Below are 26,337 nucleotides of genomic sequence, written 5' to 3' on the forward strand. Positions count from 1 at the left end.
TAGCTGTAATTCATCTCCCTGGGCTGTCTTTATTTTTTATGTCTGGATAATCTTAACCCTCACACCCCCCTGTCTTCTTAATTTCCCTTTATTACTCAAACTATGGTCTGTGGTTAGATTATAATTATACCATAAGCAGAACACTATTCAAAAAGCAGGCCTGCTCACCTCAAGAGGTTTTGAAAATCTTCAAGGGAAATGTGGGCCGGGCCAAATTTCTGGGAGCCAGTGTCGTCACTTAATACGTTCTGGCAACACTGAGTGATAAAATTTCATGTTTGGTTACAACCAGTGGGAAACTGGGACTAAAAGGGACAGTTACAGGACTGTAAAGACATGAGTCAATATCCTGAACGCAGATATAAGACATGAGGATGTGGAAGCCTTCTGAGAAAGGTGGTTTGTTGCCTGAAAACAGAACTAAAGTCTTATTAGTTGCGGTCACTAGTAGCAGTATTTATGGCCTGTCACTATAAGAGTAAAAATTTGTGTGGTGATATTATTGAAATATTTCGGTGGAAAATATTTAGTCTTCATAACGTTCTTTGAAACTCAATACTGAGTAAAAGTTTTGAGCCATCCCTCGTTTCTTTATATTTTTCTAGGAAAATTGGAAATAGGTCTAGCAGTTTATTGAAACATATGCCAACATGTATGTTTGCTCATGTTTGTACAGTTTTAATGAGCTTTAAAGTCAACATTTAGTATGACCACCTTCATTCTTTAACTCAGCCTGAACTCTCCTATAGGGTTCCTGTAGTAGTCTTCAGGAATAGTAGTTTGGGATTCTTAAAGGACATTCAAAGCTCTTCTTTTGATATTGGCTGCCTTTTGTTCTGTGCTCTGTCAAGATGATCCCACACTGCTTCAATAATGTTGAGGTCCAGGCTCTGGGGAGGCCAGTTCATAACTGATAGTCTTCCATTGTGTGTTTTTCTGCCCAAGTATGCTTTTACTGCACTGGCAGTGTGTGTGGGATCATTGTCATACTGGAAAATAAAGTTACTGCCAGTCCGGCACTTTCCAAATGTTAATGCACGGTGAATCCAAATTTGACGATACTTTTCTGCATTCATAAGTCCACCAATTTTGACAAGATCCTCAAAACCATTGGCTGAAATTCAGCCCCAAACAATGACAGAGCCTCCACTGTGTTTTATAGAGTGTAGTTCCTTTCTCCTGATCTCCCCAGCACATGTTGATGATGGCTTGTTGACAGCGACCCTTCCACTGAGACCTCAGTGACCAGCAGATGCATCATCTGAAGGGTCAGATTCATCTGTCAGAGATGCATCTGCTGGATTTTTTCTTCTACTGTAACATTACTGGAGTTGTTGATCTGCTGTAGATAATTTTTAGGCCCAACATAAAAAAACAAACAAACCAAAAAACATTGATGTGAAAAAGGTCAGGTACAAGGGCTGAACTGAAAATCAGTGAAAAAGCAGTCAATTTGCAAAGAAAATCCTTTAAGTACCTTTATAAAGCCTGGAGAACTATTACCTGGAGAAAATCCAGAAAGTCTGGTCCCTTGGAAACAAAATATAAAAAAAAGTGGGGGTGGCTTAAGACTTTTGAACAGTATTGTATAACTTTGTGGCCTTTTGAACTCCCCTTTATTTACACATACTATATTTATCTACATTTCAAATAGCATCTATGTTTTATGGCTTCCACTGTGCTAGGTTTGACAGATTTCTCTAAAAGTTAGTAATAATTGATCAAAAGTGTTCTGTAATAGTGACGGATAGAACAGTCCTGTAAAATTCCATACTGTAATTACTCAGTATTTCCAATTTAGTGTCACTGTTTTTGAAGAAAGGATCTCTAGTACGAGCACATAATTAGCTGCTGCTATAATAAATCAAACACTAATTACATACAGATTGTGAACAGCAAATTGACGGAACATACAGCAGGAATTTCCCCTGCTCTTTCACATACATATATATGGTTTTCACTGACTGATACCTGGTTTTTTTTCCCCAAAGCCTTGACTGAGACTTCTGTGTTTATTGTATGTGTGAGTCAATGCGCTTATTTGTACATGTTATAAAGTATGCACTTGTATACATGTCCACTGCCCTGTTTGAGTATGAATCTTAGTGTATGCATGTTTGTGGAATGTGTATGTGTGTGTGGACCCTGCAGTCTAACTGTAATGGTTCCTATCACTTCACACCTGCTGTCACTTTGTTACACACAAGGCTAAAGCCTGCAGGTGACCTGAAACACATGTTCACCTCATATCTATCTAGGCCATGCGGAACACATTGTTAACACAAAATGTTTAATAGAGACTAATCTTGAGCATAAAGCTGTATTAAAAACTTATTTTAATTTACTTAATAGACCGAACATGCAAATTCATAATGGTGGCTTCAACTATCTGAGATAATTTAAGACCCAGATTTTCCTCAACATCCTGGAAAAGATATATATACATAATAAATAGCATTATTATATAGCATTAAAGCAGTGAGGGATGAATAATTTCAGTTTTATGTGCTGCAAACCAGTGTTTTACTCTTATTCAGAATTCTTGCTATGAACTGCTGGTAGTCTGTTTAATGTAAGCTGGCTTAGTCTGACACTCAGCCACACATGCTGACATATTTAGTTACAGATGGCTTCTTTACTGAACACCATCATTTTCTCAGCACTGCCCCTCTGCTCATTTCGTTACTGTATACAAACTCATGTCGAGGAATTCCTTTGTGAAAAACACTCATTTTAGATGGTGAATTTAGAAATATGTGCCTTGGCAGAAGTTCATTCAAACGTTGGAAAATAGTTTTTACATTCTCTCACTCTTTTTCAGTGTTTTCTATACACAACATTACAAACTGTGACAGGTAAAGTGAATGACATCTCTTTATAACACAATGTTCTGCTGAGAAAGCTTAGATCTACTTTAACATGTAACACCTGCCAAACTGCTCAGAAATAGCTAAAGAAACAAGAAGAAGAGCCCAGAGATTGACCCCTGCATTTCCATGAAAACCCCAATCCACAACCAAAAAGATGCATTGCCAACATCCTGTGCCAGACACCACAGGACAGCCTTCAGAATTCCCTGGTCCATGCCCCGAGGCTTCAAAGCTGTTTTAGCACCACAAAGGGATCTGCACAATGTTAGGCAGATGGTTTTTAATGATATGACAGACTGCTGTATATACCAGTCGTGTTCTGTCGGGGCAAGGCAGGTGGGCATTGCTTGCCCAGTGAAATCTACAATTAAATATAGACACCATAAGTGTCTGTCATTGCTCGTTTGCATCCACCCTTTAAATTACTGCCATCTTGTGGTAGCAATTTGTCTCAGCTTTCCTCCGCTTGCCTCCAATTCCACTAGAATCTGTAGAGCATCTCTGTAGGGCATTTATGGGTGTTCCCCATTAACAGTACATTCACATTGTGGATAAACATGTTTTCTTTAATGGATGACTGATGGGAGACTAAAATGCAATATCTTTGCTTGTCTTTTTGTAAAAGTCACCACATGCCACTGATATATTTTTTTTCTTCATGTATGTACACCATTTATTATTTAGTAATATTACAGAAACTCCTTTCTCCACAGAGTCTGAGCACAAATACTAACTTACAGTGTTCAGCCACATCTGCACGGACACACACATAGCAGCTGGATGGTGCAACAATGGCCCTGTCCAAACTGCACAAAGAGCAGAGGGAGTAACAGTGCTCAAAGGAAGGAGCTAGGCATTCAGTATTAATCATTCACTGTGGCACACACACTCGCGTGCATGCACATATGCACATTCAAATGCACGCAGGCACACAGCCGTACAGTAAACAAAGATACCCACCCACCACCTGTTTTTGTGGGCAAACACATGTGTTTGTATATTCTCACACACACACACACACTACACTATTCAGGAAACATTACCAGCATTAGCCAGGAATGCTAATTGAAACAAACAACTCACAGTTTCTTCATTTCTGAGATGGGAGTTGGCTGTAATTGAGACTTCTGTGTATGTGTGTGCACGTGTGTGTACACTTGGACAGATTCACAGTTTTTGAATGCCAGAGATCTGGGAACTATTGTACACTATTATTGTCCTGCTTTTTTTTCTCCAGTTTTGCTTTCAAGCAGGAAAGAGAGCAAATTTGTTCACCGTAAACACACATTAAAACTGACAGATTCTCTGTTCCAGACCAAAGTAAACCTGATCTATTCCATTTTTCAGTTACATGCAAAAGTATACTCCCTGGAGTTGCTCTCAACATGTAGAATAGAGAAGAATCTCGTAACCAGCAGGTCAAAGGTCATAGTGTGAGTTCCTACGACATTAAAATGATTTCTGCAGCTTAAAACCGATACTATCCTACAAATCCAATGGTCCTGTCTAAGAGTCTTACCTGCACCGAAAGCAAAAAAGTAAGTCTGGTTGGGATTTCTCTGCAGCAGTGCAGAAACTCGTCGTGCCATTCGCTCATTGCGTTTGTAGATCAGCTCCTGGCGGAAGTAGCTGTCAATCTGCTGAGCCGTCATGCGGTCATGAGCTGGCAAAGAGCTGTTGATGAAGTGAGGCAGCTGAAAGAAAGAAAAAGACCGTGAGAAAAAGGACTTTCAAAGCCTTTGTGGTAAAAATCCAAAGCAGAATTAATAGTAAATGAATCACTCAAATTTTAAATAAAACATAAAAAGAAAGAAAGAGCGTTAAAGAAAAGTGGGATGGAAAGAAAGAAGAGGGCGGAATGGTGGTGTTGGTGCCCATGTGAGTGTGACACCTGGCAGCCAGAAGTGTTTCTGATGTGACAGCTTGACAGAAACTGACCAGCGCAACGCCCTGCGCTGTAGACTGATTTTTACATAAGAAAGCATTAATAAATGAAGGAGTGGGAAGGAGAAGTGTCAGCGCCATCTGGGTGTGTATTTAGGTGAAACATTTCTGTGTGTGTATGTGTGTGTGTGTGTGTGCATGTATGACGAACACTGTTTACACAAATGTGTTTATAGGTGTGTGTGTGTGCCTGACTGACTGAAAGACATTACAAGTGTGTATGCCTTAGTACGATATATTGTGAAGTGTAAATGTGTTTAATTACTGTTTGATACATTAGGAGCCAGACAGACAGAGAGACCTGGCTCTGTTCCACTTTTTCCTCCATCAGTGGATTCATCAGGTCGTTAATCTGTGAAGATGAGTTGGGGGGTGGAGGTGGACTCAGGATTTGAGATGTCCAGTTCCTTAAGCCCTAGGATAGAAAATGTATCTCTCTGTATCTCGCCCTCCTTATATGACTTGAATACATCTTTTAGATTGATTCCCTCTATAGATCTATCACACATTGACAGTAATAAAGATATTTTTGTAAATGTAAGTACTATTGTCCTATTGAGCTAGATTTTTTCCCATCATCTCTCATTACATTCCAAGGTAAATAAAAATCTGCCATTACAAGAAAATTGGAATTCCATGGAAAGGCTTTTCTCCTTGGCTGGTTATTTACTAAGGGTCTAATTATAAGGCATTCATTCAAATCTCTTCTTTACTTACAGAGGACACAGTGTAAGCAACAGAGAAACATCAAGTGATGAAGATTTTATTTAGTTAGTAAAGTTGTTAGCAGTTTGTGCCACTCAGCGGCTGATTTAATTACTTAAGAAAGTGATTACTATGCAGTCACGCTAATATAAACTAATCATTACCTAACAGTTTGTTATTATATCTTCCAGTCTGTTCTGTACAAAGTCATTGTATATAGCCCAATCTTACTTGTCAAGTAGGACAGATTTAAATAATGGTGGGAATGTAGAAACAAAGAGGTTGGTTTTCATACTCTCTCTACACATATGCAGATGTGTTTAATCTGGATTTGTATTTAACTGTGACAAGGAACACTCATGCAAGCATACTATTGCTGTCTAGAACTGAGCTACAAGTTTACACAACAGTAGAACAGCTGCAAATGGTGTGTAAATTAGGGTGTGTGTGTGTGTGTGTGTCAGGCCTGAATACATGAGGGGATTTATTGTACCACATGTGAACGAGGTGCTCTTCAGAATCCATCCAAAATCTATATGATGTTTCCTTTCAGTCATACCGTCTCAGTCTGTTTTGACTGATACTTCAATTATCTTAATTTACAACAGAACATTGGATAAATTTCATTTGTTTGTTACACAAATATACATTTCCATTAGTAAACATTTTTTCATGCCAGGATTTAGAGGTTTGTCATTTTTTCCATAGTCTACAGTTGGAATATACATTACTCTGCTTTTCTATAAATGTCTCAAACTATTATTATATATCCACAAGCAAGATCATTTTTGATCTAAAAAACAAATCTTCACTGCTTCATTAACCTTCAGGAAGTTATGGAGATTTTTGTAAATATATTTTACAAATGTGATAAACTTCATCATGTACTACCATTTGCAGTGGCGATATTTCTTTATGTACTGTTATATTGTAATATTAGTAAAAATAAAGGCCAGGTGCTGAAAGGAAGTTTTCCTTAAGTGCTGTCCATAAACCTAAGCTATTTCCACACATGTACTGAAGCCCTGATCTTTTCTAGGTCTCGCAAGACGGAGCCACATGTGAGAACTCAAATGTCTCACGCAGTCAAATCATACATTTGTTGTTTTCAACCTGCCAGAACACTTCTACAGAGTTTGTACAGTGTTGGCCTGAAGTGATGTATAAACCAAGCAGATAATAACAATACTTCATATACTGCTGGTAAATTGGTGTCATGTGCACTGCGTCATACATGAATACATCTATCCAGGCAGCTACCTTAGTTAAATCACACAGTGTATTTGCCGCAGCGCAGTGGACTATTTCTTCATGTCTGCTACATGTGAAAAAGGACAGCTTTGGAAAACATCTTTGCCTCATTCTTCATAAACTATGAAAAGTTTATGTGTGAAAACAGTTTTAGAATAAAAGATCAAGAAAAGAACCTTTCCCTCAAATTCAGGGTCTGATTAAATTTGAACGGTTTGTATGCCACTGAATTAAAATATGTGCTTTTTGTTAGAACCCAGCAGTAGAAAAAGAAGGCAGAAAGAAACAAAAGTGCATTCACACTTTTATCTGTAGCCCAAGGCCTTTTCTGTGTTTTGTCAGGGTGAATGACGCAGGTTTATCCAGATTGACAGCTCTACACGATTCATAAATAAAATAATGCAGACTTGGAAGAAAGTAATGGAAAAGTTTAAAGAGAGAGCTGAAGAAAAAGGTGCAGAAAGACTTCATGGCTGATGAGCGAGGATCGTGTGAGTGTTTCAAGACAAGAAAAGAAAAAGGGTTCGGTCAGAGAGGGGTCAAGGTAGGAGTGTAACGGTAAACGCAGATAAGTTATCACATGAAAAGCCATTAGCTGCTCTCCATCCCAACGTCCACAGGAAACACAGAGTGACAGCAAGATATTTTCTCCCTTCCCCACCACTGGTACTGCTCTGCACTCATGTTCTCGTACATATCCTGCCAGCCGTTTACTTCTATTTTTTCCTTTCCCTTCGGATTCAGCTGTTTGAATCTCTTCTCTTCTTTCTTTCTTTTTTTTGTAGCTCTGATGATATCGTGGCACTGAAGTAATAACAACTTGTAGGGACAACCCAGAGTAATACGGCATTTAAGAACATTTTCAGTCATATATTACCATATAAATTATGCAGAAACATAACAGATGTGGAAAACTAAACCTTTGAGACATAATTTTTCATCTTGGCACATCAGTCTACATTTTGATGGTTTACATCTCCAGGTAACTTTTGCCTATGTCTTTTGTTTTCTTCATTTTTTTTAATGTGTTTACTTAAATGAATGCATTCATGTTACTTCTTTTGCATTTCAGTTTTTCTTCTGTCTCACTTGTACTCTGTTTTTCTGACAAATTTGGGGCCAGTTGAATGCTGAAACACATTAACCTCTCTTACACCATTCCACTCAGTTGTGGTCTCTGGCCTGCCATCGGCCTCTTTCTTATTTGAGGAAGATTGAGCTGAAAGAGCATCAGGGGTGTCGGTGCGGGGGGCCACTGGATTAAGTCCTATCTATCAAAAAACACCTGTCCTTTTACAGCTCACATTCACACAGACACACAAACCTGCAATAGATCATTAGGCTACAGAAGTGGGCTCTGAAGTCAGGCGTCTGATTGCTGTAGCATATGTTGGGGAATGTTAATACATGTTATTATGACATGAGGAGCAGGGGCAAACTGGTATGAGTTAAACTGCAGGTGAAATTTTGGCTAACAAGCCCTTCATGGCTCACAGGAAGAAAAAAGGTGTATAAAAGCAGACAATGAGAGAGACAGACATAGAAAGAAGGAGAAAAAAAAGCAATCGCATGTCATTTGTCAGCGCTCAATTGTAAAGGCATTGTGAATTTGTGTGTACAGTAAGATGTGTGTATTTTTTCATAAAGTGTGTGTCTCTAGTGGATATGATGTGGAATCTCTGCAGTCGAGCGGTGAGTTGAGGTTACATGGTCTTTTGGCTTTAATGGGACTTAAGGATCAGTGAGGGAGGTTGACACAGCATAATTGACTTATGAGGAGAGCTTTTGAGCAAATCTGCATTCAAGGGCAGAGATGGATTGAGAGCCACTACATGTTGTGTCTACCACATGTATGTGTAGGTATGTGTGCATGTGTGTCTGCGTGTACTTTATACCGAATGGCCTCTTGACAGCTGGGTATGAAGACTGATTAAGAGACCATCACCAAAGGAGCAAAGGCTATGTTAGGAAAGACGTTGGAGGAGGTTAGATGGTGTATTTACAGTGGAGTCCAGAGCTATTAAAGTGTCAGACTATCAAGTAACTTGAGGCTGAGAAGGATTAATATGGCAATGTGCAGATTTGTGGAATTGATGTGTAAGCCCAAAAGTCTGAGGTGACGATAGTGTAATGGCACAGAAGTGGGTATGAGAAGTTTGCCAACTCAAATCGAGGATCTGACAGAGTCAAGTTCTGAACACTGTTACAGATGTTTTGCTACCACTAGCTAGTATTTTCTGTGAGGATTTTTAGTGAATCAGGAACGATAAGTAGACGATTCCCTTTTCCAGCAAAACATAGCTAACTTAGAAGTTCAAAGGTTCAACTTTTTTCTGCTTTAAAAAATTGCAAAGTTAATAAATAAATATTTTGGTAGTTTAAAATTCTGCAAATGAATTTAAGAAAGTTGTCTTTGATGGTTAAAAGTTTACACCAGGGTATCAAAGCAAGTTTCACTTGCATGATACATTAGGTCACTATTAAAAAAGAAAGAAAGAAAAAGTCAGTGACATGACCTGAAACTCATATTCATATAGTTTAACATATTTTTATGACTGGACGCAAACCTGGAACCATTCATCATTGTTTGGCAGCGAATGCAGGTTCCCATTCTTTTCAGTTCTCTCGATAGAAAAAGAATGAATGTGTAGGTCTGCAGCTTAAATATAATGTGCAGAGGATGATGTTACATGCACAGGTGTGATTAATCTGGTAAACTGTACTTCACTGAGTATGCAAGTGAGTGAGCTAAAAATTGAGATCAGTGCAAAATCTTCAAAACAGCTAGCTCTTAGTTTGCCTAAAACTGGCTGAGAGAAATTAAAAAACTACGGATTATGTGACAGTACATTTTAGGTCATGTTACTTAGTAATGCAAAAGTAATCAAATGAGTTACTTAATCCGATAAGTGATTATGTAATGTAGAAAAGTAACTTGTAATGTGTAATATCTTACTTTTTTCAGTAACAATCCTAACATTGGTAATGTGATACCAGCATGAAAGTAACTTATCCAATCTTTTCACTGTAGCCAAACTTGACAACTTTACCAGTATGTTGCTGTTTGACCATGTAAAGCTTTGGAATTTGGAAATATGTGAGAAATGTTGTAAAACTTTGTAAGGTTTGACAAAGTGGATTGATGCTATTAGATCCTTTGTATTATATTAGGCAGGTAATTTATTTTAGAGTCTTTATGTTGTTTCTTTTTGGCACAAAAAACTTGTTTTAACTTGCTTTAACTGGTTTTGAAGAATTTTGACACAAAGCTATTGAAATCAGTCCTAAAAAGTGAACAGGAAGTGATGATATTTTTTTTACAATGGGGTGAGCAGTCCTTAAATGAATCAACCTGTGAGGTGTCATGGTTTAAGATGATAGCGCTGAGGTCACCACAGTTGTAGTGTGTAATGAGGTCCTCTGTGGTGTAGGAACCTTGGAGGCTGCCCGCTCGAACACCCTCGTGCTGCAGCAGCGTCTGGTTCAAGGCAAACAGCACCTACAGGTAGAGACATGGAAACATACGAAGGGCGCTGTTACTTTCTGCATCCACAAACTCAGTTTCCTCTGCTGTGCACCCAAGAGGAATTTGCCACAAAGGTGTAGAAATTGTGCAGGCGTAGCCAGTGTTCCTCTTTAAAAATATATTGACCTTAATATACAATGAAGCTACTATACTCAGTGTCTGCTGCAGAATACTTATTCTTTTGCAGGGTTTTCATTTCTTTCAGGAAATTTTCATACACTTTTCATACAAGCTGACTACAGGTAAAAGCAGACCACAAAATGCATGGCAAGGAGCCATTGACTTTTTCCTGAAGGAAAGAAAGAACAGGGAAGAAAGGTAGAGCTGAAGAGATTGAAAGAGAGAGAGGCCCTTTAAAAATAAGCCTTCTTTCTCTTTCACCAGGACCAGGTTGCAGAAAATTTATAGCACCCATTAAAATCGAAAGTAAACCCTCTTTAGAGAGAATTTATAGCGTGCAGCCGCTAGCCAGCCCAAAACCTCCACAGCTGTCCTAGACACCAGGGGTTAATCTCCCTGCTCCCACCCTCTACAATCTCACGCCACTTCTGACTGGCCTGGCAATCAAGACCGACCTGTCAGTCAGTGCTAAGCTCTCTTACAGGAACCAGAGGTGCATTTGAAAGAAAAAACTTTTTTTTTTTTCCAGTATTGTATTGTAATTCACATAGTTCTACATTGCACCCAATAAGACAGAGGTTTCAGCTGATGTGATTACAACATCAACATACCTTCAAACTAAACCAGACTGATCCATGCCTCTGATCCTAATTGCCAAGAAACCTGACTAGTGCTTTGGAAAATACTGGAGGGAGCACGTCAGCATCTAGCCCCAGATGATTTGTAGAGCAGCTTAAGACCGATACAGCTGCACAACTGATTGAGCCCCATGTCAAAATTTTTAAGTCATAATTCCTGCAATTAAGCAGTGTTTTCGCAATCATATATGCCCATATTGGGCACATTGCATGTTTAAACTCCATGTAACCTTTACGTTGGGATAATCACAACCAAGCTCTAAGCTCAACCTTGTGACTCTCTCTCCTTCTCTCTGAGGTCATTGTGTTTGCTAACAAGTCTTGTGGGCTCCTTTTCACTTTAATCTGCTTTTGTTTCATAATGCAAAGAGACAACTGATGAGCTAACAGCACACATAACTCTGTCATCATCCCGTTTTTTGTCTACTGCATCCTCCTCTTATCTCTCTGCCAGGGCCTGAACTCTGTGCCTGTCTTCCTGTTGTATAGCAGGAGTCAGATCTTATATATTTGTTTTGACATGTTTCATCCAGCATGTTCTTCAGCTGTATCCAACACCGTGCTGTCACCCTGCCAGAGGCACATAAGAGTGCCTTGATCAAACCTGTGACCATTTCAGTTTTGTAAACATATGACTTCGAGGCTTTCTTTAGCTTATATTTTAACACAAGACTTCAGGAGCCCCACTGCTGCTGTAGTAATGACTCTATATGATTCAATTTTTGTTTGCATCAGAAGTGAGGTTCATTGTTCTAAACTCCGGGTAATGTTGAGGTGTGATGCCAGACCCAGAGGAGCTAATGCTATCTGGTCCATCGCCAGACAAGCTAATTTTGCTGCTGTGGAAGCTGATTTTGTGCCAGTAAGTTGCCACTGCCCCAGGTCCTTGACCCACAGGGCTCCTGGCCAGTAGGTCCTGGCCAGACTCAGGGTCAGAAGCTGGCAAATCATGCACATCTGCTAGGATTTTTGCTATGCAGCCAACTTCAATACTTTTCTTTACATAAGGGCCAGACGGATCTGGACACAACTGGCGAGATGTCAAGACCATGGTTGGTTGTGTTGGTAGGGGAGATGTTATTTCAATATTGTCCCCCGGGAAAGGAAAGGAACATCTCTGCAGCTGTAACCATGGTGCTCAAGTTATGTGCTGGACTGAATGAAAGAGCACGTCAGTCACCACAGGGGACGCGAAGACGGAGAAAGAGGCAGTGAGAGGAAAAACGCAAACATTCCTCGTGTGTGTGTGTGTGTGTGTGTGTGTGTGTGTGTGTGTGTGCGTTGACTGACAGAGTGGGTGTTCTCACACTGAAGTGATCGACTCACTCTGACAGACCAGCTTTTTTATAACCAGGCCTTTTCAAAATAACGAATACTGACCGTTTTCACCACATAGTTTACTACTGCAAGTCTAAGTTCTCTTTTTTTCTACTCTCTTCTAATACATGCGTGCGAAACTCCAATTGTAATTACATAAAAGCTTTATAAGAACAAAGCTGGAAGGAGAAGGGCACATGGATAGTCTTGGAACCTGCAATCTGAGTTCAGCACTCCAAAAATTCATTAGCAAGCTTTGGAGGGAAAACAGAGAGTAGGGGTTGGGAAGGATAATGAGCATTAAAAAAAATCCCAGAGATCTTTTTAAGTTTAAGAAAATGCCGTTTATCAACTTGTGTGTACATTACAACAATTGACCTTGAAGTGCATTAAATCCTGGCTGTTAGCTAGCAATAGTGTTAGCTTGTCTGACGGTTTTATGGGTCTGAAGCATATAATGAGTAGGTGCCGATGACAAGGTACTGGAACCGAGAGACCTCAGTCTTGTCAACTACATCACTCCCCTCCTTTAATCTGAATTGAAGAATGTGAGTAGTGCTTATAGCTAAAGAACTGCAGAAGGAAGTGTCAGAGTGTGGAGGCCAAACTGAAATCTGGCAAAGAAGCAAAATATGATTTACTTGAGAAGTAAGTACACAGGAGTCACTAAAAACAAATGAAACACAGAGCAGTCATTTTATATAGCTAAAAAAGGAAACATGATCACATATTCATTCTGTCTGCTTCCATATTTTCTCCACCTTCTTCTCCAATCTCTTCAACTCCTTGCGTTTTGTCTCAGTAAAGCAGTGACATATTGTTCTGTGTTCCTGCAAGCTCACAGCGAGACAACGAACAAAGGGCGAAAAGAAAGCGAGCTGAGTACAAAGGCCAAAGAGAGCTGAAAGTGTGAAAGAATTGTATAAGACAAACAAAGCCTTGTTCTCTGTGATGAGCATGTGTTGCACATATGGAGGTGATTCTTCTCCAGTTGTGTAGTGGAGAGTTTGGGAAAGTGAGCATGAAATGTATGGGTAAGGCCTGGCATGGGAGCTGGCTATAACCAGGCAGCAGTCAGGTGTATTAAAGCTTAGCAAAGGCTTGCCAGCACCAGGGAAGAGAGCTGAGATAGTATGTTCCTTCACAGTGTTTCCCCTTTTTCTCTTATGTTGTCTCTGATTGTATATCTATGTATAGTTATGTTTTTGGAAAACAACTCTCTGAGAAGGTAAAAACATCTAAACAGTATATACCCTACAGTTTACCATTCAGATCACCACCAAAATGTAATGAGTTGTCATTTTTCCTCTGATAGATAATCAGAATACTTTAATAATCCCTAAGGAAATTATGTGAAGTAATTCTGTGCAACAACTGCCCTATTTCTTAATATGTTGATTCACTCCTTATTCTGGACCCACATCAGAATTTCAACGGTTCCTCTCCTTTACCTCTCCGCCCAATTTTATGAAATCTTGCTTGTTAGTTTTCTTTAATCTTGCTGACAAATAGTAAGACAGACAAATGGCACTGAAAACATACCAATTCCAAGAAGAGAAGCAAAGAGCAAGGGAAATAGGAGAAAATTTCCTTTTTTCCTATTTAGTCTTAGTTTCCTGCACATGACTGCTTAAATTAATAAGGCAGTTTTTTCAGTTTCTAGTAGTTAAATAATGTGATTTAATATTATCCTGCCACATTATCTTTGTGAGTGAAACCAGCAGCTAACAAGAGTTAAAGATTACATAAATAAAATGACTAAAAACACATGTTGCTGCTGGTCTGTTGGTTTTGTGTGGTAATTAAAATAGAAAAATAGCAAACTGGCAGTATACTGCATTGGTTATTATGTCACATTCTCAAAATTAAATGTCTATGTTGCCCACAATGCAACTTGACCACCTGCAGTTTGGTCTGAGGTTTGTCTACATTTCTGTGCATTGATGTGATGTCAGTATAATATGAAAAATGAGTTTCTAACTGTAAAATGACCATGAAAACCAGCTGAAGTTGGGAAAAAAACAGCCCGAGAAGCCAGAAAATTCTGCCGCATGAGTTGCTCGGTTGTTGGCATCATATCAAAAATATGACCAATTGAATTAGATATTGTGGGTGATAGCAAGAAGATTGCGATTAGCTGGTGATATCAGTGTAAAGTGATCTAGAAGTTGAATGAACGACTTCCCGGCTATGGAAATAGGACTATCAAAAGAGCAAATCAATGCAGAGTTATTTTAGTAGTGGCTAATCCAAGCTGCTTCACTACAGATGAACTGGAGGATAATAGGCTAATACAGACTCAAGTCACATTTAGCCCATCAGATCTGTCCAAGGAGTTCCCTTGTAATTAATTTATTGTATTAGTAAATAACTAAAAGCTTTGTTGTACCTTTGTTATAAACTCAAGCCATCAGAAGAGGATGGAAATTCACACTCCTTTTGTTACTGCCTGTTTAAACAGTTCCTTACAAAGAAAACAGTTCAGAGTGGTGCGTTCCCCTTGACCAATCTCTTCTCCCTGAGAGCTGCTTGTGTTTCATTACCTGATAGAGAAGAGCTAGACCCCTGACCCAGGACAACACTGCTGGGTTTCTCTGGGCCAAGCTGGCTTCCTCCTGTGGGTTTCAGCTACTGAATACAAAAGGGGATCGGGTTCACAGCACCCTAGGGTGCCTGAACGGAAAAAGTAAGCAAGTTGGAATAACATCCCTACAAGGATAAGTGCACTGTCTCTTCCCTGTTCCCCAAAGAGAAGCTCCCAAAAAGATAAAAAACAACCCTTCACCCATTTTCTTTTAAACTGCACTGTATGTTTGCATGTGCATGCAGTAGTGGCGGAGCTATTTCAAAGGCCTCCAGTTGTTTAAAATTTTACCCCCCATCCAAAATCCAAAAGCACCTTGAATGCATTAGTGTGGAAACATAGTGTCACACAAGGCCACATCAAAGTTGTGCGGATGTTCTCGTGTTTTAGCGTCACTGTTGTTTCACACAGGTTTACAAAGGAGGCCCTCAAGACCTGATCCCCTCTTTTTCATTCCTAGAGAATCATGTAACCTGTCAGGGGCTGTAAAGGCAACATTCAAGCATAAAACTCTTATATGTAATCTCCAATGTCAGAGCATTGCCAAAATAGTTTTAATACCCTTTGGCGCCCTTTTTTTGTTGAATGTATCTTTTGCGTACTTGAAGGTAAGCAGCACTTTCAACTCGTGACATCTGGCATGAGCTACAGCAAGCCAGATCACCGCTTTCTTCCAAATCTTTATTGCAGTTAATACCCACAACAGAGACACATGCATGAACACTCCAAAAAAATATACAACCACCCATAAGCACAGATGCTAATGATTACACACACCACTCTTTGAGCAATACCTGTATACAAACCACACATTGCAGAAATCACAACACAGCACCAGTGTTAGGAATATTGCCTCTCCTTTGTCTCTGCTTCTAGTCCCACTTCCTTTTGCTCTCATTCTCCTTCTGTCTCACTAAGTCTCTCACCGTGCCTGGTCTACCTCCTGTCTCAGCCCAGGAAATCCAGGGATTACCAGAGGGACAATCCAAGTGGCAGAGGCCTGCTGCTTCCCAGCTTTCCCCTCCTTCTTCATTCCATCCCATCTGATTTCCTTTCTGAGGCAGAGGATGGGGATTTAATCATGGGAGACATCTCTCTTTTAAGTTTGGTAAGGTAAAAAAGAAAATTGTCTTTGACAACCACTAACAACTCAACTTTTTCTTCTCCTTCCTCCAAAGACTAGCTCCATTGTTGTCCTTCCTTTTCTTGCTCTTCTTCTCCTGTTTATCTTTTCCTATAGGCACCCATATACACACTTATTCTATATACACCCCTACAGACTCCAGCGCCTCCTGTCTCTACTCTTAATAAGCGTCTCCAGCGAATGGGGGGGTGGGTGTCGCCCCTACACTTGTCCACAAATAAACCCTGCTGTTTGACTTGGCAGCACTGCAGCTGCGCCAGTCATCCCAGCTTTCCTGCCTCCCCAGAAAACAGAGAAAATAATAAAGTATCACTTGATCCTAACTGAAAAAGCAGACAGCTGGTTCCCTCACTGTGAATGCCCACTGGTAAGTAATGTGGGGTGTGAAAGACTGTTGGAAAATTACAGAGTGAAATTGTGTTGATTTTTGTTTTCGATCAACATCAAGGTGCTGTTGAACAGGAAGACGTTTGCGTGCAAAAATATGAGCACAGCACACAACAAGATTACAGAAATAATTAAAGACAGGTGGAGAAGGGGAAAACTGTCCACCCATCTGATTTCTGTCTGAAATTAATACATGCTCAAATATGCTTATAAATTTAAAGCTGCGCTATTGCATAATACAACATGTTAACAACGGATCAAATGAATAAGAGGCTCAGTTTCAGCTTCATAGTGTCTTTTGTTTTGCAGCTCTGACTCTGAACTGATTCACTCTCACCGCTCTCGTTTGTGTCACTAGTACATGTCTACGCTACCATATTGTTTGATCTGTGAATTTAGTCTGTTGAGGTCAGTGGCCACCCATTCAAAATTTGTTTGCCCCCCCAGCTGCCCCACCTGGCAAGACCGCCTTATGTTGGTAATAACATTAAAATATGTGAGCAAAAGAAAACGGTAGACACCCTACAATTTCAAAAATCTTACTTGGTTTTCATACGCACCTTTATCAGTCATATCAAGTTTAATAGTAGGAAATTAACTAGACATATATTTATTTCCGTTCCCTCTTTTTTGCCTTGTTTTTGAAGTAACCTATATTTGACAAAAGCATAATAAAACTGGAAATTCTGTTTTTGGTGTGCCACTCCAGTATTTTTAGTGGTCACCGCTATGAAAACTTGTTACGTAGTTGTTAATTAACATAACAATCTTGTCATAATGTGTCGTGCATACTGTGGATTTAAATGAGATTTTATTATTGTAAAATAAAAAATGAAACAATGGCGGTCTAAGGTGCACAAATGCTCCAAATTAATCATTTTAGCCTGGCAGTAGGCACTTACTAGGCAACACGATGATGCCGTAGTATATCATACATAATTCAGGTTCTGTGGATAGAAATCACATGCTATTTTTGTGAAATATGGTAAATGGCCTGTGTTTGTATAACACTTTACTAGTCCCTAAGGACCCCAAAGCACTTTACACATCCAATCATCCATTCACACACTGGTGATGGCAAGCTACATTGTAGCCACAGTCACCCTGGGGCGCACTGTCCTCGAGCACTGTCTTGCCAACACAACGACCGAGACTGTCCAAGCCGGGGCTCGAACCGGCAACCTTCCGATTACAAGGCGAACGCCCAACTCTTGAGCCACGATCGCCCCGCAAAAAAATTGTAAATGTCACTATGTTTTTTTGTTGGTGTTTAAAAGTTACACATGAGACATTTTAGCCTGTTAACAGGTAGTCGCAAGGCAACCTGATGAAGTCATAACATCTGATATGGATCAGAACATTCGCAGACCTAAGATGTACCTGTGTTCCACTTTTGGTTAACAGTTTTTTGTGTATTATAGTAGGTTTTCAAGCCTTGGCAGGCATCCATTTACAGGGGGTCAGAAAAACAACACACTGTTCTGTCTCTACTTAATGTTAACACCTGTTTGTGAAACAATTTTATAAGGTGGTTAAATGGTAGTGCTTCACAAGTACTACCATTTATAGCGTGGACCAAAGTGGCTGAAAGTCAGTTCATGCTGTTTTTATGTAAATAAAATAACAAATTAAAATTTATATTTTTGTGTATTGAAAGCGTTCAAAATGATGTTATATTTATTGCAGCTTACATAACCTGCTAAAATGAGGGCTGTTCTGTAACTGTTAGGGTCCATAAATTATCTCCTTTGAATTCCAGTCCCTTTATAATCATTCAGAACTGGAGAAAAACACCTTCTGTATGTTTATGAGGTGCTGAGGAAACAGGTGTTGACAGCTGTTCCTTTAATGAAGCCCACAAAAGGCCTTAAAAAAGGTTTTAAATACAACTTTATTAGGCAACAAGTGAAATTGCTAATTTCATAAGTCACATGATTTCCCTAATGTTGGAAATGAACTATATCTGAAGCGAATTAAAAGAAGCACCAACCATCAGATTTGGGTGTAATATAATAATATCTTATCTGACTGGTAAATTTCATATGAACACAAACTGAAATGGAAAAAACAACACTGGAAGTCAGGTTGGCATCATAACATCAAAGTTATTTAGATGACAATAAGTACTTTTGATTGGTTAACTCTGACTATATAGTGACCTAGGAGTCAGATGAACAACTTTCCACCTCAGGATGTTGGATTTTCATGAATGTAGGGTCATGCTAATAGTGCCTAATCTTTGCCCCGGGCTATTAGTACAATCAGAGAAAACCAAAGAGCTGAACAGGTCTGGTAATTAACTCATTTCTAAAACTTTTTTTCATTTGAAAGTGTCTTGCTTCTGTAATTAGTCTTGTTTAAATGTGAGCATGAATGGTTGTGGCAGATGGAATAGGCTGTCTTAGGGCAACCTATCCCTGTGACCCTGAATTGGATAAGTTGATTAAGAAAATTGATGATGGATGGAGTTAAACTTGTGAGAGTTCCTTCCTCAAATAAATTAAATCATCCGCTTAACATCAGGTTTCTTAATTTATTTTAAAGAAATAAAATGAAAAGTCTTACTCTACTTAAGATGTAGACTAGATGAAGTCATTGTAACCATATCTCATCTCAAACTCACAGTCCACTTCAAACTTCACAGCCTCCTCTAATCCTAACACATTTTGCATTCACATTTTTTCCAAGGGGAAAAACTCTCATTGAATTCCATTGGATTTATCCGGCTCCATTATGATGTGTGATGCTATACAAACCAGATGAGCTGGGTCTTCTCCACAGCATGAGAAAAGAGCAGACAGAAACAGCCGTGTATGTTTAAAACATGCCTCCCCGGCCTCAAACCAGGACCCGACCACTCTCTCTTATCTTCTCCAGTCTGCTTTGGTTGGACTAATAGCTTTAGACAGTATAATTCTCTAAGAGTGATTTGTTCCTTGCACAGTCCACATCAGAGAGCCGGCTGAAACACGAGAGCAGCAAATAATCTGCTGCATGAACATAAATTGTGTATTGGGTGAAACAATGCGTCCAGACTGAGAAACGGCAAGTGTCTGAACAGCTCGCAAGAGCTGGTGCATGTGACTGAATTCATTTCAAGAAAAGAATCCTTGCAGAGGTTTCTGTGGTTGCGTGCTCAAGTGTAGCCCTCAACCATCACAAATCATTTCTGATATTCAAATAATGTCATGCCAGGTTTGTCTATTTGATTTTTTTTCCCTTGTTTGAGAAATAAATCAAACAGGGAATACTTCAGTTTTTGTGTGTATGTACACCTCGGCAGGCATCCTACACTGACTTGTTCATATTTGCATTAGTGAACAGGCAGATTGTACTTGCAGAATGGTGGACACTTTAGAGTTTAATACAGTGGAGTGAATGGAGGTAAGCCGAAGAAAACAGTAAGAAAGGAGGGGAAAGGGCAGGAGGCATAATGTACAAAAGATGAAAAACAGGACAAAAGGCCAGATGTTTACAGTTAACCAGGAGAGGTAGAAAGAAGAAAGGAAGGAACAGAATTACTGCCCCTCACCTCCTCTTCTTTTTCTAACTTATCTGAAGTACGGATGGCTGGTTAAGTCTTCTGCTGTCACCTTCTTTTCATCTTCCCACTGCACCTCCATCCTCAGATCTGTCCCTCCATCCCTCCATGTGTACCTTCATCTTGGATCAATTCTCAAACCCTCAATCACCAGCCTTGCTCTCTTTCCCAAACCAGGTTATGTGCTTGTGGCCACAAATCTCTAGATTATATAGTTCTATCCTTCATCTCTCTCCCACACATCCCTCTCACACTCTTTCACTCTTTTCTTTCATTTGATGCCGGCTCTCCTTCCACCACTGTCACTGATCTATGTTTATTTAGCTTTCAAGTCCTTCTTCCTTCCTGTGCTTCCACATCGTACACACTTGCTCTCGCTTAAGGACCATGCACTTGTAATTCAATGCTTGTGTGTGGATGCTGTGTATTTGTGTTTCCATAAATGTCTGTCTTCACTAAAGAGTTTGTCCAAATTGCACAGTGCTCTGACTGTGTAATAGACTGGAGCAGCAGAAGTAGCAGTAAGTGGACCAGACTCTCCCTCTCTTTCTCCCTTTCGGTCACGCCTCCATTAGACTTACTGAAGCTAACGCAGCATAATCCCACACAAGCACACCATTTCATGGTAAATCAGCAGGAGAAATGTTCGATTTCATGCAAGCGATTCACTCTGCAGAAAAACAGAGGGAGACTGTAATGTGAACTGTGCAGGCCCAAAAGAGACACAGACTGTGAACAACTGTTGTACGTGCATCAGTTTGTGTTGAATACAGGATTTATTTTTTTGGGGGGGGGGAGGGGGGGGATAACACTGTAAGGGAAGGTCAAGCTGCTTGATCGCTTCCAAAACTTCTGTCACCACATCCATGAGTTCAAATGATAATTCAGTGAGAAAAAGCTAACTTACACAAAACATGAATGGAGCCCCCCACACCCCACCCCATTCCAAACACACACACACGCAAATATTTACAACCCTCCCAAATACTGCCAACCAAGGTTTGCCAGTGCTTAAAAACTGTGGGACCACCAAAGAGATTTCTGATGTGTCTGACAGACAGAACATGTGTTTAAAGTGTTGGAAAATGTATTAACTGCATCTTATCCCCATCACATTCTGTCCATTGTAATTTTATGTGTTTGGTGTGTGTGTGTGTGTGTGTGTGTGTGTGTGTGTGTGTGTGTGTGTGTGTGTGTGTGTGTGTGTGTGTGTGTGTGTGTGTGTGTGTGTGTGTGTCATTGGCATGGATGTCTTAGTTATGCTTAAGGTGTCCTTTGGCAGTGGTGCGTGATGCACGTGGTTATAGCATAACATCACTGACAGTGCTGTCTCTCCAAACTTGTAATTCTTCAGTGAGGAGACAATGACTGTTTTTTCTAGTTGTGCCAAAAAGAAAAAGGGATTTGAACCTGGGGGCTTCATCAAGGCACCAGTTTGAAAAGACACCTTGCAGCAGAATCAAGGAACTTCATAGTTATATAATTATAACAGACTAACAGTCTGTTTTCATGTCCTGGATTGACTGGGAAAATCTTGTTACAGCTAATCCACTAAATCCATTTGCACAATACATGACGAGAGATATGGCACAAACACAGACAAATACACCCACACAAGCACCCTTAACCAACTTCACACAGTCTTTTAAATGGCAGCCAACAACCTCCACTGAGGAGTGAAAACTCTGGTGATGATGATCAAATGAAAAGTATGGGGAAACACAACATGAGACGTTGAGTCAAACTGAAAATGAGGTGGTATAACAGCATTTCCTGATGTTCCTACAAAAATCATTTCACAATTTCAATTATAGTGTTTAATGTCCGTCCACGAAAGCTTTCAGGACATGTCCTTGCCATTTTAAAAACTTTGGGCTAGATGAGAAAAATGTAAAAAAAAAAAAAAAAAGTGATGGATATCATTGTGCTCGTGTGATTTTTTTTCCACTGTTTCTTGAATAACACGGTTGCATTTGATGAGCTGTATTGTTGTAATGGTCCCTTATCTGATATTAAAAAATGGACAACAACAAATCTGTAATTTGACTTCCAGCTTTTTGTATTTGGTCCAAAATCCATTTTCTTTGTTCTCCTGTGATCAGAATGTGTTTAACAGTCGCAATTTTGAGGGGGAAGATGTGATTTATGTAGTTTGTACATTAGCCAGTCGTCCCTAGTGCTACTCTTAATTACTGAGTTTAAGAAGCTTTCGCTTTTCCCGACCACAATTAATTAACAGTTTCTGTTCATGCTGACAGCTAAATCAGACATAAGGCCTGCGCTGGAAATTGGACCGAAGAGGAATTAATCATGTTTACGAGCAGCCCATAAATAAGCCCCTGCCTGCATCATCAGAGCAATTCAGTGTTGGGGGAAGCGTGTATTTAGATGAGTGTTTAAGTGTGTTTGTGTGGGACAGAGAAAAAAAATGTATTTTGTGTTTGTGGAAGAGGGAGGGCAGAGAATCAAAACGGGAAGCCAACATGGAGACAGAGCAAAACAGACAAACAAACAGACAGGAAAACTCACTGAAGCACCAAGTGGGAGGCAGTAAAGGGGGAGAGGGGAAGAAAGCCCAGTGATAGGATATGGGAATTAATTCCTCTATGCTGCCAGTGGTTTTGGAGGTGGAAGGCAGAGTCTGGATAGCATGTGGCGGAGGAGGTTGCAGTAATGCTGGCCATAGATTAGTAGCTCCTCGTCTAGTTGGCCTTGACTTGGAGGGATGCTGGCTGTGACATCAGAGACCGGGCATTTAACTATCCTCATGAGACTTTAATTATTTCATAAATCTGACGTTTAGGCACTCAGTGCTGTTGATTTGAGCCTCAGCCAGGGCTTAGAGTATGTTTTTACAATCTCCTTAATTTATTAACAACCTTGATTCATTTTTCTGTATGTGTGTGTGTGTGTGTGCGCGCACGCGTGTGTGTGTGAGAGAGAAAATCACAGACTAACAGCGTATGGAGAGAGATCTAGGTGAAAGTTATTGAGCTTACCAGCTTTGCTTGTATGTATTTGTGCACCCCATCAAACGGGAGCTAAAATATGATAAATCTTGCACAGGACCAACAGGGAATTAAATAGGACCACATCTGCTGCCCATATGAAATTAATCGTTCATGTAGCTGAGACAAATATTTCATCTACCAGTTTTATTTTGCCCTGTCACATTCTTGGCTGGTCTTTTATCTTGGAATTGTCTTTGTTAGATGTCTAAATGTCTGACTCTCCACAACCAAATCCCCCTTTTGCATAAAAATATCATCAGAATCTAAAGTACAGATGTAAATATATACCAAGAGAGAATCTCAGCTCTCCTCTCATGCACAGTTCCCTGTGTAATAAAATGTACAATTAAAAAAAAAAAACAAACCTGTGGCTTGCTTTGCTATCCATCCTCACAAGTGAAAACCTGATGCTGTATACCATCATACAGGTACAGTATATATTATTTCTTTTGTCTTGACTTCTGTTTTTCGTGCTTGTGCGGCACAGACAGTTGCTTACACTTCACATCTGTATTCATCTGTATTCATCAGTCCTACAGCCTCCCAGGGAAAGTGCTTGGTATGAAGAAATCCAATATGATTAAGACTATTATTGCTGCCTCTAATAGTTTTAGCGCTCATACCCTCTATTAAGGAAAACATTGGGTTTGGACCAGCACAAGTTTCTGGCAAAGGGGATCAGTCTGTGGGAAGTAACCACAGCTGAGTATGTGTGTATACAGTAGGTATGAGTTCTACATATGTAGGCACATATACACGTATCTGTGCTTCCCCCCACCCACATCTTTCTGCATGCATTCAAAACAGTGAGTGCGTGTTGGTGTACGCATCTGCAAAGCCCACAGTGGCTTAAAAGCAGACTTGGTCAGCCATGCTGAGGGTTTGTGGTCACTTTAACCAAGAGATCACATAATTGTGGCTTTAAATGGGCCACAAATCATCAAAGAGGCCACACCGATAGAGAGGAATGTTGAAGCAGACGGGAGGAGTACTGGATAAACAAGATTAGAACTTCTGCACTTTGTCTTGACTGGAAGGCAAATAATAAAACCCTTGGATGAAATGGCTCGTAGCAGAGATTAGTACAACGTACAGTGTTACACCTTTGAGTCGGAGTCAAAGTCACGGTTTAAGTCACCAGTTTGGTTTTCTGCTTTCTTCTTTTTTTCGGGTAAAAATTAGTGAAAATCAACTAAATACATCATATTTGTTCAGCTTAGGAAGCAATTTCAGTTAGTTTCCTGCCATTTATCAGTGTTCTTAAGTTTAATATCAATCTTAAGGCCTGTTCACACCAGGAAGCTGAGCTGCTAAAATCACTGAACCAAGTAGTCAGTTGGGCTGATCCTAGTCAGTCACAAAAGCAAACAGAGAGTCTCCCAAAATGTTGATTCTAGTCCAGATGAATGACGCGTTTTCTGAAAACGCTACTTCCAGATGAACCGAATCAACTTTTTGGGATTTCCTTACCTGCATGATTGAGCATGCATCAAAACAGAGATTCTCTTTCCTTTTTAGTCCTTTTACCTGCACATACACATTCATTAAAAAATATTGAAAATGGACTGTTGTAGTCAAGTAACAAGCATCGAAACCTTCGCTCATCTCTGTTCCTCTAAAATGTCATTCCATTGTTTTCTAGTGAGACAGCTTTTCAGATAGCACCATGTCTCATACACTTGTCAAACACACCCAGTCATACCACCAGCTAAGCAGAGGAGATTGCGTTTGACCCCAAGTTAATTGTGGACTCCTCAGTGCTGGTTATCTGTGACCAGAGCACAGTCCAGATAGACTTGACATGGGCAAAAACACTGACAATGACCATAGATGGGTGGCACAAATTGTCTGCACTAACATCCAAGAGTGGCTAGTTTTTATTTTGTAGACAGAAAAGAAGTGTTGTTCCTTTTCTAGGATGCATTAATAAGATCATCCTGCAAAAAGGAATCTCAGCCTGGTTTGGTTTCATCGTGTGGCTACAGCTGAAAGTCTAGGTTACGAGGCTAATGCAATTAGCCATAAGTAATCTACAGGGTGGGCCATTTATATGGATACACTGTAATAAAATGGGAATGGTTGGTGATGACCGTGCCAGTGAGGCAGCACGGTGGCACGGTGGTTAGCACTGTTGCCACACAGCAAGAAGGTCCTGAGTGCAATTCCACCATCAGGCCGGGGTCTTTCTGTGTGGAGTTTGCATGTTCTCCCCGTGTTTGCGTGGGTTCCCTCCGGGTACTCCGGCTTCCTCCCACCGTCCAAAGACATGCAGTTTAAGGGGATAGGTTAATTGGATAATCCAAATTGTCACTAGGTGTGAATGTGTGAGTGTGAATGGTTGTCTGTCCCTGTGTGTTGGCCCTGCGACAGACTGGCGACCTGTCCAGGGTGTACCCCGCCTCTCGCCCTATGACAGCTGGGATAGGCTCCAGCGCCCCCCCCCCCCGACCCTGGAAAGGATAAGCGGAAGCGAATGGATGGATGGATGGTTGGTGATATTAAAGTCCTGTTTGTGGCACATTAGTATATGTGAGGGGGCAAACTCCTCAAGATGAGTGGTGACCATGGTGGCCATTTAGGAGTCTGCCATCTTGGATACAACTTTTGTTTTTTCAATAGGAAGAGGGCCATGTGACACATCAAACTTATTGGTAATGTCACAAGAAAAACAATGGTGTGCTTGGTTTCAACGTAACTTTATTCTTTCATGAGTTGTTTACAAGTTTCTCTTTGTTCACAGCCATTGACATGTCGAAGAGGTTAACACGTGAGGAGCGGATCGAAATTGTGTTGATATCTGGTGAACGCAGTAACCGGGTCATTGCAGCAGATTTCAATGCAAGACACCCTACGAGACCACCCATCTCCCATGCTACAGTTAGCAAACTGCTTGCTAAGTTTCATGAAACTGGTTCAGTGTTGGATTTGCCAAAATGTGGACGCAAGAAAACTGTCACTGATGAAGAAACATCAGTGGCTGTCCTAGCTTCATTCAGCAAGAGCCCACAGCGTAGCACTCGCCGCATGTCACTGGAGAGTGGCATTAGTCGAACATCCCTTCAGCGGATATTAGCTACTCACAAATGGCACCCTTACAAACTCCAGCTACTGCAGCATCTCAACGAGGATGACCCAGATCGGCGCACAGATTTTGCAGAATGGGTAAAACAAAAATTGGAACAGGACCCTCAGTTCACGCAGAAGATTTTGTGATGAGGCAAACTTTTATGTGAATGGTGAAGTTAACAAACAAAACCACCGCTATTGGTCTGACACTAACCCACATTGGATGGATCCCT

At 40.3% G+C, this 26,337-nt stretch overlaps 1 protein-coding gene across 3 annotated transcripts in view; it reads right to left on the reverse strand.

Annotated features, from left to right (window-relative positions):
• trabd2b (TraB domain containing 2B) overlaps window positions 1–26,337 on the reverse strand; it is a 68,424-nt gene that overhangs the window by 17,164 nt on the left and 24,923 nt on the right. For 2 of the 3 annotated variants that reach the window (XM_003440039.5, XM_025903249.1), the window contains exons 3-4: window positions 10,123–10,269; window positions 4,390–4,564 (exon numbers count right to left, since the gene is read on the reverse strand). In XM_003440039.5, the coding sequence (XP_003440087.1) occupies window positions 4,390–4,564; window positions 10,123–10,269 (322 nt within the window). The remainder of the gene's footprint in view (window positions 1–4,389; window positions 4,565–10,122; window positions 10,270–26,337) is intronic. The other variant, XM_005479071.4, reaches the window with a different exon arrangement.

Source organism: Oreochromis niloticus, linkage group LG23, assembly GCF_001858045.2.
Source record: "Oreochromis niloticus isolate F11D_XX linkage group LG23, O_niloticus_UMD_NMBU, whole genome shotgun sequence".
In the NCBI taxonomy this organism is placed as follows: Eukaryota; Metazoa; Chordata; class Actinopteri; order Cichliformes; family Cichlidae; genus Oreochromis; species Oreochromis niloticus.